This window comes from Pteronotus mesoamericanus, unplaced genomic scaffold (genome assembly GCF_021234165.1).
Source record: "Pteronotus mesoamericanus isolate MK-2021 breed Mesoamerican mustached bat unplaced genomic scaffold, CSHL_Meso_final scaffold_85, whole genome shotgun sequence".
Lineage (NCBI taxonomy): Eukaryota > Metazoa > Chordata > Mammalia > Chiroptera > Mormoopidae > Pteronotus > Pteronotus mesoamericanus.
In genome coordinates, this window is record NW_026555329.1 from 68,097,024 (window position 1) to 68,113,374 (window position 16,351).

General features: G+C 52.3%; 1 protein-coding gene across 2 annotated transcripts in view; it reads right to left on the minus strand.

Moving 5' to 3' along the window:
* The window catches only part of PLXNA4 (plexin A4), a 408,310-nt gene that overhangs the window by 73,440 nt on the left and 318,519 nt on the right, over nt 1-16,351 (minus strand). For both annotated transcript variants that reach the window (XM_054564675.1, XM_054564674.1), the window contains 4 exons: nt 12,534-12,657; nt 11,672-11,825; nt 10,337-10,436; nt 9,217-9,331 (listed from right to left, as the gene is read on the minus strand). In XM_054564675.1, the coding sequence (XP_054420650.1) occupies nt 9,217-9,331; nt 10,337-10,436; nt 11,672-11,825; nt 12,534-12,657 (493 nt within the window). The remainder of the gene's footprint in view (nt 1-9,216; nt 9,332-10,336; nt 10,437-11,671; nt 11,826-12,533; nt 12,658-16,351) is intronic.

Consider the following 16,351-nt stretch of genomic DNA (forward strand, 5'->3'; position numbering starts at 1 on the left):
GCTGGGCCCCTTTTCCCAGGGGCAGTCAGCTCTGCCCACGAAGGGCTGGGAGAGAATGGGGCCAAGAAAGAGTGTGGCGCTATATCCAGCTGAGAGGTGGGGACTGGCTTGTGTCTGGATCCCAGGAGCTGGGTAGAAGAGTCAGTATTCTGGGCTGCTTGGCATGGGCAAGAGTGAGGGTTTTTGAAAACACCAGCAGGGCCTGGGCACCCTGTGTCAGGCAGGCCCACCATTCCCCAGGTGCCCCTCGCCGTGGCATGTTCGGGGCGTGCCAAGGCAGACGGCTCCCAGGCAGGCTGGCCGTTGAACGCGCGGCGCACACCTCCTTCCTTGAGGCTGCCGTCTCGGGGGCTCACTGCGGACTGTCAGCAGAGGCTGCTGGCCCCAACCCCAGCACCCTTCCCCAGCCCAGTAAGGCAGGAAGGAGGCTGTGGGGGAGGGCAGATGGGAGGGGCCAGGCAGTCGGGCAACTTGGCAGCTGTCCCCCTGGGTCCCCACGCTAATGCGAGCGCCTCTGTCACCGATAGCTGGCGGGGAGCAGACCTCTGAGCTCCGGTGCCTGCTGAGCGTCTGGTGAGCTACCAAACCCCACTATGAGAGTCAACGTCCTTATCTGTCCACTGGCTGGAACCCAAGGACCCCTTCAGTTCTAACCAGTCCTGATGCCACCATTGGGGGTGGTCTCGACTCTGTCCTTCCCGATCACTCTGCAGTCTGGCTTAGGGGGAGTGAGTGCCCTGGGGCTGTTAAACAAACCTCCCCTCCCCTCCTCCAGGCTGCCCCCAACGTTGTCCTGAAGGGCAGGTAGGAGAGGAGCAGCAGATCCAGCAATCACTTCCAGGGGTGCACGCAGAAGATAGAACAAAACCGAGGGCAGGGACTCGAACTGGTACCCCCATGCTCAGAGCAGCATTGTTCACAACAGCCCAAAGGTGGAAGCAACTCGCCGTCCATCAGCGGATGAGTGGGTAAATGAAATGCCGTACATAGTACAATAGAATGTTATCCTACCTTCAAACGGAAGTTATAACACACACTACAACACGGGTGAATCTTGAAAACGTATGCTAAGTGAAACAAGCCAGTCACAGGAGGACAAATATTACACAATTCCACCCATATGAGGTACCAAGAGTAGTTGAATTCATAGATGCAGGAAGTAGCATGGTGGGTTCTGGGGGAGAGAGGGGCGGAGGGTTAGTGTTTATTAGGCACAGAGCTCAGCTGGGGAGGATGAAAAAGTTCCGGAGATGGATGGCGTGATGGTTGCATATAATGTGAATGTGCTTCATGGCACTAAACTGCACACTTCAAACTGGCTAACGTGATAACTTTTATGTGTGTACTTGACTACAGTTAAAAAGGAACCTCAGGGAGACAGGCGGCAGGAGGAGAGAAGGGGAGGGTGGGGCCTGCACCCAGCACGTGGCCCCGAGCCTCTGGGTCAGGTGGGTCTCTGGGGACTTTGAGGCCCACATGGGAACAGAGTTTTAGTAGCTCCACCTTGAGCCCATGTGTTAACTGCCCTTTCATTCCCCCACCGCCCCCCCCCCCATCCCGCAACCACCACATACACACACTCCAGCAAGAGGAGAGTGCAGGACACAGAGAAGACAAGAGCAATTTTGGGAAAAGGATGATAGGACTGAAGCAGGGGTATGAGATGTTAGAGAATCAGGGGGGAAGGTCAATGGAAACTACGGGGTTCTGAGCTGAGGGTCCGGGCCAGTCCTGACTCCGCTGTTCACTGCAGAGCCCTGGGCAGCCCTCCTCCCCTGAGCATGCGCAAGCCTGCCCCTCCTCCTGCAACGTCCACACCTCTACGGGGCGCTGGGTCTGTGGCTGCGTCTGGAGTCACACCAGACTCCAGCTGGACTCCCACCTCCACATCCCCAGCAAAATGTTGTGGGACAAATGGTACGTGGAGGGTGTCCCGAATCAGACAGCCTTCTGAACCAACCTAATGGATCCCCTCTACTTCGCAAAGGAGAAACTGAGGCAGGGAGAGGAAAAATAATGGCTCAGTGTCAGCAAGATGTGCTGGCCGCTGAACAACTCAGATGCCGATCCGCCATCTTTCCTCCCCTTAGGGAAGGCAGTCAGTTCCTCCCGGTGGGCAGGACCACCCCGGGATGGGATGGCAGGTCAGCAAGGATCTCCCTGAGACCAGCAGGAGGAGGGGGCTTGAAGCTGGCCTGGAACCTTGCCTGGGGCTGGCTGATTCTAGTCCAGAGTAGAAGCTGAAGCATAGGCCTCCCTCTCCCCTTGCAGGATTCTCACTGAGGCTTGCTCTGAGTTCTCTAATGAGTCCTGATTGCCAGTGGCCCCATAAAGCTTTAGTTTGCATATAAAAAGGTTGGCAGCCCTGAGACTAAGTTCATTAATAATAATTGGAGAGGCCCAAGGCTGGGCCGGGCCCATTTTCCTCTGGTGGGGCTGCTGATTGACCCTGGTGTCCCTCCTAATTGAAATGTAAAATGGCAATTTTTTCCTAGGCAACAAGGCATGAAGGGACCACTGCCGCCACGCCGCCCCTTCCTCCCACGCCACCTCCCCACCCCTGACCTGTCTCATGCTGAGATCCCACACACAAACCACCTCAAAGTCAAAGGCTCCTGCGCAAGTTCAGAGAAGCCTCCGCATCTCTCTGGGTCCATGTCTGGAGCCCGATCCCAGCGGTCCCACCACGGTGGTCTGGGAGCCCAGGCGATCCCCACCTGAGCCTCACCTTTAAGTGTCCTTAACTAGGGGAACCTAGTTGGGAGTGTCTTCCTCCTGCTATTTTCAGAGTCTTGCAAGAGCTCTAGTCCTTGCTTGACTTAACCAGGCACAGGGATTAACAACTCGTCTTCCAAAGGGTGTCTGGGGGATTCCTCCTACTAAGCGACTGGCACAGAGCGAGCGAGCCGTCAGCCCATGTTTGGTCTTTTCTCGTCCTTCCCCCTCAGTGCAGGCTGCACCTGGGCCCTCATGGCCTCTCTTTACTCCCTCATCTCCAAAGGACCCACCTCCCCCGCTCCAGCCGCCTGCTTTTCCATAAACTCCCCATCGGCTCCTGTAATCCAGTTTATCACTCTCCTTGGCTGCAGAGCTCGTGTGGAGTCGGACAATTTCAGCAGATCCAAGGGCCTCAAACATAAGGGGGGACTGGTAGGGAGGTCCCAGTTCTGTCCACTGCTCTCCTAAGAGCATTCCCCTCTTCTGGAAGGTGACAGGTTCACGTGCTCTGAGACAGGATCAGCCAACTATGTGGCCTTGGGAAGCCACTCAAACCCTCTGGGGCTGGTTTGGATTAGATGATTTCTATGGTCCCAGTTCTATTATTGTTCACCCAGTAGATGACCTGGGACAATCATTATATAACTTTTCTGAAGCTCAGCTTTCTCACCTGTAAAATGGGGATAACAACACCTGCTGAACTAGCTCAAAGTGTGGTATTCAAAGTACAGATCAACCGAAGGCATGCAGGAAGGGCGAGGGGGCTGGTGGGGGAGGTGGGCCTCCAGGAAGTGGCTATTTACCTGCCAGGTAAATACTACAGTGACTAGCGTGGTGCACCTGGTACCATCGTACATGCAGGTATGTTCTGGTAGGCAGTGTGTGATGCTGTTACGATTCCAGGGAACGCGGGTGGCATGGTACCAGGGGTACAAGGATTCAATCCAGTGTGCATTCCGCCACCTCCTTCCCCAGACACATATTTTTCCATGTGCTCCCTTGTTTCATAGCACAACACATACGATCTGCCTCAAGTTCATGCTAAAGAAACCAAGGACGCCAGTTACCTCGCCCCGTTTCCACAACGACAATGAACAAAGATACTTACGCTGATCCCCTGAATTCCGTCCCAGATGTTTATCTAGTCCCCCTGTGGAACTCCTCACTAACGTACTTCCCTTCTCTTTTCAAGAAAGTTCTTTCTCTGAACTATCGTCTGAAAGGGCCAGCTCTTGAGGAGTGGAAAATACCTGCATTTAGCAGGATTGTTTGGAGACAAGTGCACACAGCAAGAACCAGACTCCCTTGGAGGCTGTTGTGCCTGTGGCTACATCCCACAGTTGTGGGAATGGACGAGGGTGGGGACTGGCAGTGGCTTGAGGCCCAAGATCATCGTTACTGTCTTGGCTTTCAGAAGGAAGCCCCAGGGCACTCCAGGTCACCTACCCAGCCCTGTGCATATTGAGGTCTGCACTCACATGCACACCGAAGTAAAGACTGCACCGCTAATTGAGAACAAACAGCAAGCCAAAGTATGAAAGCAAAAAGGATGCTTCTCTATCTACCACGTTGGGATGTCAGTGGCTGCCTTATACCAAGGTTGCGTTGCATATTTAAATAATTGAACAAGGACATAAAGACTGCCCTGGAGCTGGGTCAGGGCTGGTGCAGCCTGGAGAGGGGGCGGCAGGCCTCTAGATTTACAGCCCCCAGTGTGGTTACAAGATGTGGGCGCTAATTCTCCTAGTTGTTTCAGCAGGGCGGAGAGAGACGGGCTGGGGCAGCACCTGGGGCAGCTGGGGCAGCATCTGGGGCAGCTGAGGCCTAAGTGATTTGCAGGTCACCCTTCCCTTCCACGTCACCTCAGCCCCTACCAGTTCCAGACACAAACCAGCTCCAGCCCCAACCAATCCCCCGAATTTACGCTCACCGTCTCAGGCCCATGGTGCCCAATACGAAAATGTAACGCACCATATATTTTCTTGCTGTTCCCCAAGTTTATAATGCCATTAGCGTGATCTACGATGGGCTGGTTCATGGAGAGAGCAAAGTAATAATACAGAAAGGAAATACCCATAACCTTAAGGGGGGGAGGGGCAGACGAGATTGATGGAAAGTGCAATTGTCTGGAGAAATGGCAACCCAGTAATGGAATACCTGGAGTGGGGGCCGCGCATGGATTGGAAGCAAATTCTTTAGCTGGGTTTGGCTTTGTTTTTCTCCAAAGAGGGTGAAGGGCATGGCATGGGGGTTTTATTCCCTGGGGCTGGGTCCCAGAACGGCCGCTCCGCAAGAAGGGGCAAGATCGGCTGGTCTGACTTCCCTTGAGTCCAGCTGGGAGGTAAGTGCCCCTGACCTGCCCTGTCTGAGAGCAGGGGCTTATTTAGCACCAGGGCCTGCAGCATCCAGGGTAGCGTCTTCTTCCCCTCGCAGGCTCTGCGGTCTCGGAGGGGACCACCCCTCAAGATTGGCAGATGTCGTGACATCCGCTCTGGCTATGGATGTCATCTCAGGGGTAGCGGGTGGTGAGGAAGTTTGGGAGAACACTTCAAGCACAACTTTGGAAATCAAATAGGATTCATTTGGCCTCTTCTGATCTTACAACTGTTCTCTGGAGTAAATCCTGTTTAAACTTCAAGAAGCGAGGGGCTATGGGAACCTCCTCTCTCAGCCTGTGCGCTGTGGGCCAGATGTGCTTTGCCTTCCTAGCAAAGACCATCCAGTCTGGCGCCCTGAGAACAAAGCTTCAGCTGCAGCTCACTCTGTCTTTCAGTTTAGATGATAAATAACAGTAAAATAGCCCGCCATGGACACACATTTTGTCAATGAACTTGCTTTTCCTTGGGTGTTTGCCTTTGCTTCCTAAAGCTCACTGTTATTAGGTGTGCAGGTCAGATGTGGTGTTCAGGTCAGAAGGGGGGAGACCTGGGAATTCCACAGGCACTTGGGGCCCAGGGGCTCCTCCCGCTCGGCAAAGGTGAGGGCATGGCCCTGTTCCCGCTGCCTCAGTGAAAGGCCATCCCAGGGGGAGCAAAGGGTGTCAGCTGATGCTGGGAGAGCGGGGCTGAGAGCAGGAAGGCCCTCTAGCGCACCTTGGTTTTCCCTCACCTTCCTCCCCCTCCTCTCTTTGGTGCCCAGGGTCTGGCAGCTGATCTAAAGACCCAGGGTTGCTGTCACAGTGCCCTCATTAGTTGAAACAAAATCATTCCTTGTAACTGTAATATAGTTACTATAAACGACATATGTTACTGGGCATTCTATTTCTAATCATTGTAATTATGCTAGAATACATGCCATTAATATAATAACAACAATGATTGACCAGTTCTCTGTTCCAGACCCATAACTTCACCTGAATGTACTCTTTGTTCGGGGAAAGAAAAAAAAAAAGGTAATTCAACATCCCTGGTGATAGTCAACAAAGCCGGCGTTGAAACTGGAAGACGCACAGATGAAAGCCTTCCTGGGGTACAAGAGGGTGCTGGACAGATGAAAAAGCCACCTGGCAACATCCTTCTTAACTAACAAAAAGACCCTGTCTGTATCCCCACACTCAAAAGTTCAAAGGAAATGAAAACCCAGGGACTTCCAGAAGAATCGCTGGGCTTGGGCGGCACTTTCATTCCAAGAGGGTAGGGAGGTCTGCACCTGGAAGTCCAGGGGAGCCGCAGGCCTGAGTCTGAGTGCGTCCCTCCTGCGAGGCAGCATTGGGGCACCTGTGCCTCGACTGGAGCACTCGCCCGGGAAGGCCACTTTGGGGACATGGATTTCTCTTCGATGCTTTCCAGTTAATTCCCATCTACAATTACAGATCATGTTGACCAGGGGCGCTTTTCACACAGCCCTAAGTACAGATTTACAGCTCTCTTACACACCTTTAAGTCGCTCGCAATGCCTTGCCTATGGGAACTGCTCAGGGACGGGGTAATGAAGGGCTCAGAGTATCCTGCTGTGAGGAAGCTCCCCCCCCCAGGGTGGAGAAGGGACATTTGTATCCGGCTTTCCCCCAAATCACCTTTCAAATGTGTGATTTTCTTTGTCACCCCTTATTCCTGCTACTATCTCTTCCCAGAAACAAAAGCATAGAAAACAAAACAACACCGTAAGAAAAATTCACCATATTTCCATTAGGATTCTGAGCTTTCTTTTAAACTCTGAGGACAATAACCTCCTTTCACTGACCCAAAATGGCTGGATCCGTCCAAAGTCCACAAATATTTATTTACTTCATTCCCCTTTGATACATTCTCCAGGAAGATGCTGCTACAAGGACCACCATGAGGTGTTCAGCACCGGCTTCTCCTCTATGGTATATTCAAAATAGTCCTCGGATTGAGCTGGGTAGAAGATAGACTGCAAACCTTGACCAGAAGCACAGACTTAAAACTTCCTTCCCTTAGAATAAATAAGTATTCAAGAAGAAGAGGAGGAGCCAAAGTCAATTTCATTCAATAACGGGATAATTGAATGCGATGCCAAGTTGTGCTGGAGCCTCTCACTGCAAAGGTCTGCCAGGCTCCCCATAAAACGGCTCACATGAAATGGAAAAAATGCAAGGTCGGCAGGGGCAGGCTAGCCCATCTCCATGTCTCTCCATTGGCCATGGGCGGCCGGGCCTCTCCCTGTCCTGGGGGTCCCAGCACCAAGTCCTCTGAGATGCTATGAACTCCCGGCAGCCTTTGCCAGCGTCAGGCATGCATAGACAGGGCGCCGTGCCTGGCCTGCTAGCCAGGCCCTTAAAGACCCCATTCTTCCGTAAGGATCCCCGAACTGCACTGCGAAATGTGGGGGGCTCTTGTTTTGTTTTCTTCTAGTTCTTTTTTTCCTCTTTCTGAGCAGCAGATGCAAGTTTCTTTTATATATTTAAAAGACAGAAACTTGGGACAAGAGCAGCAGACAAGAAAGAAGAAGCAGAGATTTGAAAACCCCCTTCAGGGTAATTAAATGATCAGGGGCCTTCGAATTCCGCTAGAGAGTTCAACTGTTTGTGCTTTCGTTTTATTCCTAGGCCTCTCCACACATGAAACCTCTGCCGGATACACCAGTGTGGAGAGCTGGAGAGAGACTGAAAACCTTTGTCTCTGCTCTCATGGAATAACTTGTAGCTTTCCAAACAAAGAAGAAGACATTGCCTCCTTGGCTCTCAGCCCCTGGTCCTGGCGGGGAAGCCAGCCCTTCTGCTCCTGACCGCGTGCCCCGAGATCAAGGCCCACGGTCAAGGCAGCTGCCCAGCCTTTCATCGGCATCTTCATGCGAAGGGTGTGCCCTTTGGCTGTCCAACCCTCGTCTGTCCTATTAGCTTAGATCCCTTTCGTCTTAAAGAAGAGCAGAGAATTGAAACAAACATTAGACTCACACTCCTACCTAAAGCCAAGATGTAACCTCTTTCCTCCTTTTCCCTATAAAGGGCCAATCTTTGTCTGGGTCTCTTTTCTGGATTATGAATCCAGGGCGGCCATTGCCAGCCACAGATTCCATTGTCCCGGGTGGGGGCTTATGTCCACAACCCCTTCTTCTCTGTGTGTGTGTGTGTGTGTGTGTGTGTGTGTGTGTGTGTTTATCTATATATACATGCATACATATATATATATATATATATGTATGTATGTATATATTCTACCTCACAGCATTCTAAAGCAACCATTGTTGAGAACGTCTGACCCAATGGTGGGAGTCACACAAGCACCATACATTTGAACAACAGCAGACTTTCCCAAAGTGTTTTTATGCCAGTTATCTTTGAGGTCCTTGCTCACAAACTTACATTCTAAGAAAGGTAACAACATAGGCGTAGAGTATTCCTGTTATGCTGATGGCTAGTTTTCAAGGATAAAAATAACAATTAGGAGGGAACAGAGACGCAGTACCTTAGCCATGGAGCCCAACCACATCTCCCAGTGATTCCCGAACTGGGCGGTGCAGCCGGAGCACAGAGGACTGACCACGCCCTGGGCATTCTCATCCTGTTGGCTGGGGTGGAGCCGGACACTCTGTATGTCTAACAGCTTCGCAGGTGATGCTGTTGCCACTGGTCTGGCAACCACACTTTGAGACCCACTGCTCTGGCTAAGTTGACCATTTTTTCACTCTTCTCTCTTCTTTTACTTAGTTAAAAAAAAAAAAAAATCTCAGGTCTGTTCTGTGCACAGAGCTCTGAGGGGCAACTGAGGAGTCTGTACCCAGTTTCCTGTGGGCTTGCAATTATTTCTAGGACACACACATATTCATCTCTCTGGAACTGTTCTAGAACTCACCCGGCTGGAGTGACCTGGAGTGCACCTTTGGCAGGAACTGAACCTCTAGCACTGACCCAGAGCCCACTGGTCCCAGTGCAGAGCTTTGCTTTTTTTGCTTTCGTAATGTAGTCCCTTAAGAGTAGGGTTTGGGGAGAAGTGAGTGATCTGTGGGTGTTGCCTTTGTGTTTTCCTCCTAAGGGAAGGCCTGCCTGTGTGGTCCACACAGCAAGCCACACTCACCGCTCTGGCTTCTGGGACCTACCTCAGGCAGCTTTACTTGGCCTTCCTGGAAGGAGCAAGACTTGGGGTCATGGGTGCAGACGTGTCGGTATTTACACCAGTAGCAGCGGAATGGGCTCTCCATGCAAGACAGGCACCTGGGTACAGGGGAGGGCAAAGCACGAATCAGAGACCCTGGGTGAACCCAAAGCAGTGGGCCTGAGACTCTGGGGCCTAGGAAAACATTTTTTTACAGTAAGAGAAACCACCCCCAAACACTCAGGAAGAGCATATCTCAATCCAAGCCATCCCTTTCTTCAAGTCCTTGGCCAGCCAAGACTCCCTGGCCTCTTCCCTCTCATGCAGGTAGCTGGCAAAACTGGTCCCCACGGGCTTCATCAGCCACTGCCACTTCCATAGGATGGTACTCTCTTTTGCTGAATTGGGGAACAATAAGGCCTGGAGTAGCAAGGCTTGTCCAGAGAGCCCACGAGATTTAGGGCAAACAAAATAACCGAGTTTTAGTTCAAATCGACTCCAGGTGGCCAGGCCCATGTCCCCACATGCGTTTGGTTCTTCTACCTGGAGTACCATTTTCCCTTCCTCCACTTGGCCATCTCCCCCTTTTTTGACCGGTGGAGAGTTGGTCAGACTGGGCCCTTATCTCACCAATCCCTTCGTTTAAGTCTCTGGGGCAGTACTGGTGTTGCCCCTCTCTGACTCGCCCCAGCCCGAGTCCTAACGCAGCCCACAGGGCAGAGCTGAGCCTTCAGTGGCTTGTTGGATGATACCCGCCCCCGCCGCCCCCCGCCCTCAGACTGTTTCTCTCAGCCCGAGTGTTGATCGCTCCATTCTTCAGGTGAGATGTGCCCCCTCCACAACAGATGGTGGGAAGTGCATCAGGTTAGACAGATGGATGCCAGAGATGTGTGGGCTGGGGCTTTGGAGCCCTGCACCCCACAGGGGCTCCCTCTGCTCATTCTAGCCTCTTTCCCTCAACCCAGTGGGTGTCAGGGGAGGAGCCTGTCTGCTTCTGGGGTGAAGAAGGCCTCCTTGCCAGGGCCTCTAGATGGTAACTCCTCGCAAACAGTGGCAGGTTCTTCTCTCTCTGGATGAACCTTGACCCCAGGAACGGGGACCTGAGTGAAGCTGGGGGCACTTACGAGTTGTGGACGCTGCAGTTGTAGAAGACAAAGCTGGTGCTGGCAAAGGTCATGCCTGTCTCCTTTGACTTGAGCTGCAGCTGGACGACGTGGTGGTCCCCTGTGGGGCAGAGCCGGCCACAAGGTCAGGGGGAGGGCAAGGCCCTGTGTTGGGGTCCCCCTGAAAGTTGTGCACACTGGGGAAGGGGAGCCTGCTGGACCTAGAGGAGGGTGCACCTAACAGTCTCTGACCCAGCAGGTGTAGGCCCAGGACAACCCCGAGAGCAGCTGCAGAAGGCGGTTCTGGCCTGTCCCTCCTCCCACACTGTGCCCCTACCCCTCATTTGCTCATCAGCTCCTAAATGTACACACACACACACACACACACACACTGACAGGTATGCGAATGTGCATTCATTCACCTGCATCATGTCCATGCCAGACCCACAGAATGACAAACACATCGATTAGCTACCAGGAGAAACAGGCCGCCTCTCACCAGTGTTGCCACAAACTACACAAGAGACTTTGCATGTATGTGTGTGTGCCGACATGCATGTTTCACATCCCTGTAAAGAGAGACCCTGGTCTGAAGCCCCTGCTCGGGTGGGCTCAGGGCTGCACTCAGGCAGGCGTGCGCGGAATCCTCAGCTGGCGCCAGGGAGGCGCTGGAGCCCATGTTTAATTCACAGCCCTGACCCCAGGCCCCTACTCCCAGACCGGTTCTGTGCCTTCCCGAGAGCCTCATTAATCAATCAGCTCGGAACAAATGTGACAAGCCCAAATGGGAGGGCCAACCTGGCATCCATCTGCCCAGGCCAGGTCTGTTCACAAGCGCTGGGGCTCTGTCCACCCCCGGCCCTCCCAGTGCGGCTGACCACGAACGGGCAGCTCTGGGAAGGCAGGTTAGGGTGGGGCTGGGGGTGCAGGGGTCCAGGGTCAGAGACCCAGCAGTGCTGGCGGGGGTAAGCAGCCAGAGGACTCGCCACCCCACCCCCGCCTCCACTGCACCTCCACGACAGCCCTCTCACATTCCAGTACAGCCCTGAACCTGACCGGCACACTCTGACGCTGCCCTGGCCTTGCCCTCCACCCACCCTCTCCAGCTGCTCCTCAACTCACGTGAGCTTGACTCTTGGATGCTCACCTGGTCTCAACCGTCAATTCCAAGGGCAGCAAAGGTTACCTCATCTCCCTCTTTCTGCAACTTCCCACCAACCCGCACCCTTTCCTCTGACCCTCCCCTCCTGAAGGCTGCCTCGATCCCACCACATCTGTCCCGAGTGTCTGTCCTGAGTTTTCATCCAGGCAGGAGGACAGCCCTGCCACCCTGCCCTGCCTCTGGAGGCCCCTCACCGTTCTCCGTGATTATCCGGGGCACCTCCTTGGCCGCCGGGGAGTAGCACTGGATCTGATTGCCCACCACCAGCCCATCCATCTCTGACAGGTCCTCAAACGTGCAGTTGACGCCAGCTGACAGCTCCGGGACGTTGTATGTCTCCAGGACCAGCTGTGAGCAGTCCAGCCGAGGAAGAAAGAGAATGAAATGGGATAAAGGAGGAGAGAGAGAGAGAGAGCAAGGGAGACCAGAGAGAAAGAAAAAGATAAAAAACATAAGGCAATATTGATATAGAGATGAACAGATGCAGTTCCTTACAAGAGCATACAGAGAGGGTGGTGGAATGTAAAAAGACAGGGACAACAGGAACGTCATTACACGGGAACAGAAATGGCCCCAGGAAATGGAATGTTTGGGGGATTTGTGTGTAGTAAGAAAAGTGTGCAGGACGGAGGCACCACTTACCAGACTCCTCTTCCGTTGCCCCAGTTTTGGAACACCAGCAACACCCACTACCAAGTGCCCAGTGCAAGAACGTGGGAGCCATCTCAGCCCTGTCTCCCTCTGCTCAGACACCTTTCCCATCTTCTAGACAAAGCGATTGTTCCCCACACCCTGCCTCTCTGGGTCACCCTTCGGATCATTTTTGGTGTCACAGTTTTCCCTGTCTTTCTACCCATTTTGCACAGGGCCTCTTGCCCCATGTTCCTGTGCATGAGCCCCTTTTCCATTCCCAGGGACACCTTCTTCAACAGCTCTGCCCTCAAACTGCTTTGCTAGCCAGACTGGGCCCAGCCTTTGCTAGGGGGCGTTGGGCTGCAGTTTTGGGCGAGAAGAGGGTTCTTCCCACATCCTGGACCCTGGCCTTACTGCTCTTACCAGGACGTTGTACTGAGAAACAGAGATGTTGCTGGGATGCACGGTCAGCCGGACACACTGCTTCATCTCGGAGGCAAACCTGTGGGGCTCTCTGGACCGCTCGCAGCGCTCCTTCCGGGTGCACCTGGTAGGAGAGACCAGCGAGGGACTGAGAAGAAGGTGCCTGGCCCAGGGAAGGGCTGACACAGAGGTTAGTCATTGCCAGTGGCTCCCAGGATGTGTCCAAACTCAACCTGCCCAGAACTGACCGTTTTGCTTCCTTCCTTCAGCCTAGTCCTCCCACGTCGTGCCCGAATTTGAAAAAGATGGCAATTCCCATGACTGGTTGCCAAAGGCAGAAATTTGAGAGTCATTCTAAAGTCCTCTCACTGCCTTCTCATTCACACAGAGTCCCAAAGTTCTGTCTTCTCCAACTCCCCACTCCTCCTTGGCCCTTGCCATTCTCTCCTCTCATTAGGCGGACCGAGGCTTGTTCTTGTCATGTGTACAAACTACTCTTTCAGACTTCCTTGTCTTTGTGCATGTCAGTTTGTCTGTCTGGGCAGCCCTCTCCCCAATTTTCAATTTTCCCCTATCCAACATCTATTCATCCTTACAGACATGCACCTGCAATCTCCTGTCCCTCCCTACTCCAGGCAAAGATAAAAACACTTGGAGTTTCCTACAGTCTAGAACTTCTTAGATTATACGACAATTATTGGACTGAGTGCAGCGCTTACCATCCAAGTGTGAACTGCTCAAAAGAAGAAACCGTGCTGGACTTATTTTGGAATCCCCTCATGTCCAGCCGAGAGAAGATAAATGCAGGTGGATGGGAGGGAGAGAAGGAAGGATCAAAGGAGTGGAGTGCACTAGTTCAAAGTGTGCTCTGGAGCCAGACCGCCTTGCATTGAAATCCCAGCCCCATGGCACAGGGTAACCGCTGCAGAAGGTTTGCTATGATTGCTTAGTGTCCTGTGCTGTTCAAAGTGCACTGTGTCACAGGTGGACCACATCCAGGGTGACCTGGGATCTTATAGTCTCAACTGATGGGAGCTTGTGAACAATGCACATAAAAACCATGGCCCTCACTCAAATGCACACGTCCCACCTGGGGAAGGTGCTGTAAGCTCTCTGCTGGGAACAGGGTCATCCGTGCCCTGCTGTGGGAGTTCCCTGCAGAGAGGAATTGGAGTTTCAGGGCACAACATTTAATCCAAGTCAGACAAGGCTTGTGAATGTGGAGCTTCACGTGGCCAGGATTTAGAACGTCTGGACTGCTGATTCGGTTACGGGACAAGGGAAAGCAGGGGCAAAGCGAGATAAAGTGGAACTGCGGGACCATCACTCCAGGGTGGCTGGTCTCCTTGGGTGAAGGAGAGTAGACTCCGCAGAAGAAAGCAGACGTCAGGGGCTGTTTCAGGGTGGGAGGGAGCACTGGGCAAGGATTTTAGTAAGAAAGGAAACATCCAGGGATGTAGAACCCGTGTGGGGAACGGGATACTGAGGAGAGAACATCTGCCTCAACAGGCAGACAGGTGAGGTGCAGGGTAAGGGACGAGGGAAGAGAGGCACCTGGGCAGCTGGGCTGCTCTTGGGGTGACTCTCAGGCCCACAGGAAAGCTGTGGGGGCCTCTCCTCCAGCCATGGGGGAGGAAGGTGCCTTGGGCCTCTGTGGGGAGAAAAGCCTAGCAGTGGGGAACCTGAGAGGTGAATTTAGCAAACAAAGGAGAAATCGCTGAAGGGGGTGGACTAGAGAAAGAAGGGGAGATACAGGGACAAAAGGGATGGCCTGAGAATAGATTGGATGTGTAGTACAGAAGTAAAAGACGATTCTGAATAATACAGTCATGGCTAGAAGTCGCCGAGTGCAGCGCTTCCATCCAAGTGTGAGCTGCACCCTTATTAGGCACTGTGATAAGGGGCATCCCCTCTGTGTCACTGAAGTCCCTTAGCAATGCCGTGAGGTAGGTATCATTTTAAATCCCACCTTACAGAGCAGGAAATGACAGAGAGGATGGTAGTCCCTTGTCCAAGGTCACCAGCTAATCAGAGATCCCGCGTGTGAACACAGATGAACTTGGGCCTTCAGCCTCAACCACTGTGCTCGAGCTCCCTGAGGATTCTAGACTAAGAATGGAGGGAGAGACCTCTTACTAAACCCACTTTCCCTGCCATTTTGGTGTTCCCTTCATGTGCTTTGGGCAATTAAAAATTTTCCCTCCAATCTTCTTCTCTAGCCTAATTGCTATTTCATCTGCCATGAAGAAGCAGCACTTGAATGTTATAGTGACTTGCGGATTCTCCAGGACCTTCTAGGACTCCCATTCCCCAGAGGGAAAGGTCAGACATGAGCGTGGTTGTCTCCACGGTACTCCCCGACTGCCCTAGCAGACCCATGGCAACGAAGGCGCCTGCCTAAAAGTCTCGGAAGTTAATTTGCTAGGCTAGCGTCTCTGGGAGGACTTCATTACCTCCAGCCATTAAGCTAATGTTATGGACTTTTCCAGGGTGTCTGCGCTGACATCGCTATTAATAGTGTTATTACTCCCATTAACGGCAGACTCGGAGAGCTGGTATAGGCTTAAATTATTCACTGATTTCCCAACTTTGAAGTTTCTCTTTCCAAAAGCAATCAGTAGGTCTGAAAAAAAAAATGTCTATAGATAAATTATGAAGGGAGAAAAATGAAGCTGCTTTTAGGCCAAACAACGTCTGGACTGTCTAAATAGCGATCCAGATCTCTCTTCTGGCGGGGTACAAAGGAACCTGGTTGAAGGATCTTAAGACAAGTTCTACCTGCATGGTTTGCTATTCCCCAAATTCATGTGGCTGCGTCTTGCCATGCTCCTGAGAGCCCCAAACTAACTATTCATCAGCTCCCCCGGGTTCAGATCTCACCATCTAACTATGTGATCATCTTGAGCAAATAACCTAACCGCTTGGTGCCTCAGTTTTCTCATCTGTAAAATGGGAGCAAAATAGTATCCATCTAATAGGGTTCTTATGAGGTTAAGAGATTATGCAAGTAAAGTATTTAGAACAGGGTATAACTCACACATAATAAGCCCTCAGTAAATGTTAGTCATTGTTATTATTCCATCTCTTCTCATCCTTCCTCATCCAACCCCACCAAACGGTAGCTGATGCAGAAGCACTGATCTTCTCCCAGACTGGCCCATTGGGGCAAATCAGAGACAGAAAGGGGATGGCGACAGCAGTTTCCCTCTTCATAAGCGAGAAGGGGCCCTAGAGGCCAGGAGGGAGGAAAGGAAGAAGAGTGGTCTGGGCAGCAGCTCTGCCTTCTTACAAGCTGTCACAGGGTATTGAAAACGCAGCTTTTCGGGGAAAGTCAAGTTTAAGGTCAGTGTCGGGGATGCTTTGACATTTCTACTATCCCTCAGTGCCCATGAGGGTAGAGGCTGCAAATGTCCAAGAGCACAGACAATTGACCTTAGATGAGGTAGGAAAATGGAGGAGGAAGAATGAATTTCTCCTGAATTCCTATGGGGTCTGCCGGGGTAATAGCTCCTGCTTTTTTCTAAGACTGTGCTTTCTCATTGGCCCAGGCGAGAGCTAGGGAACATGTAGAGAGTTAATTCACGACTCTCGGGGCCAGCTTAGATATTACCTTCAACAAGGCTCCCTGGACTTCCTAAAGCGTTCCCTTCAATTCCACTGGAGGAGCACCCTGAAGGTCCAGGAAGATCCTCGATTCACCCACTGTTCAGGCACGACTCAAAAAATGTCACAGCATGCAAAAAGTGTGTGTATATATGACTTGGAGTTTTCAGACATTCATCTCTGCCACCACCATTGCCACCTACCCCCAACATAGA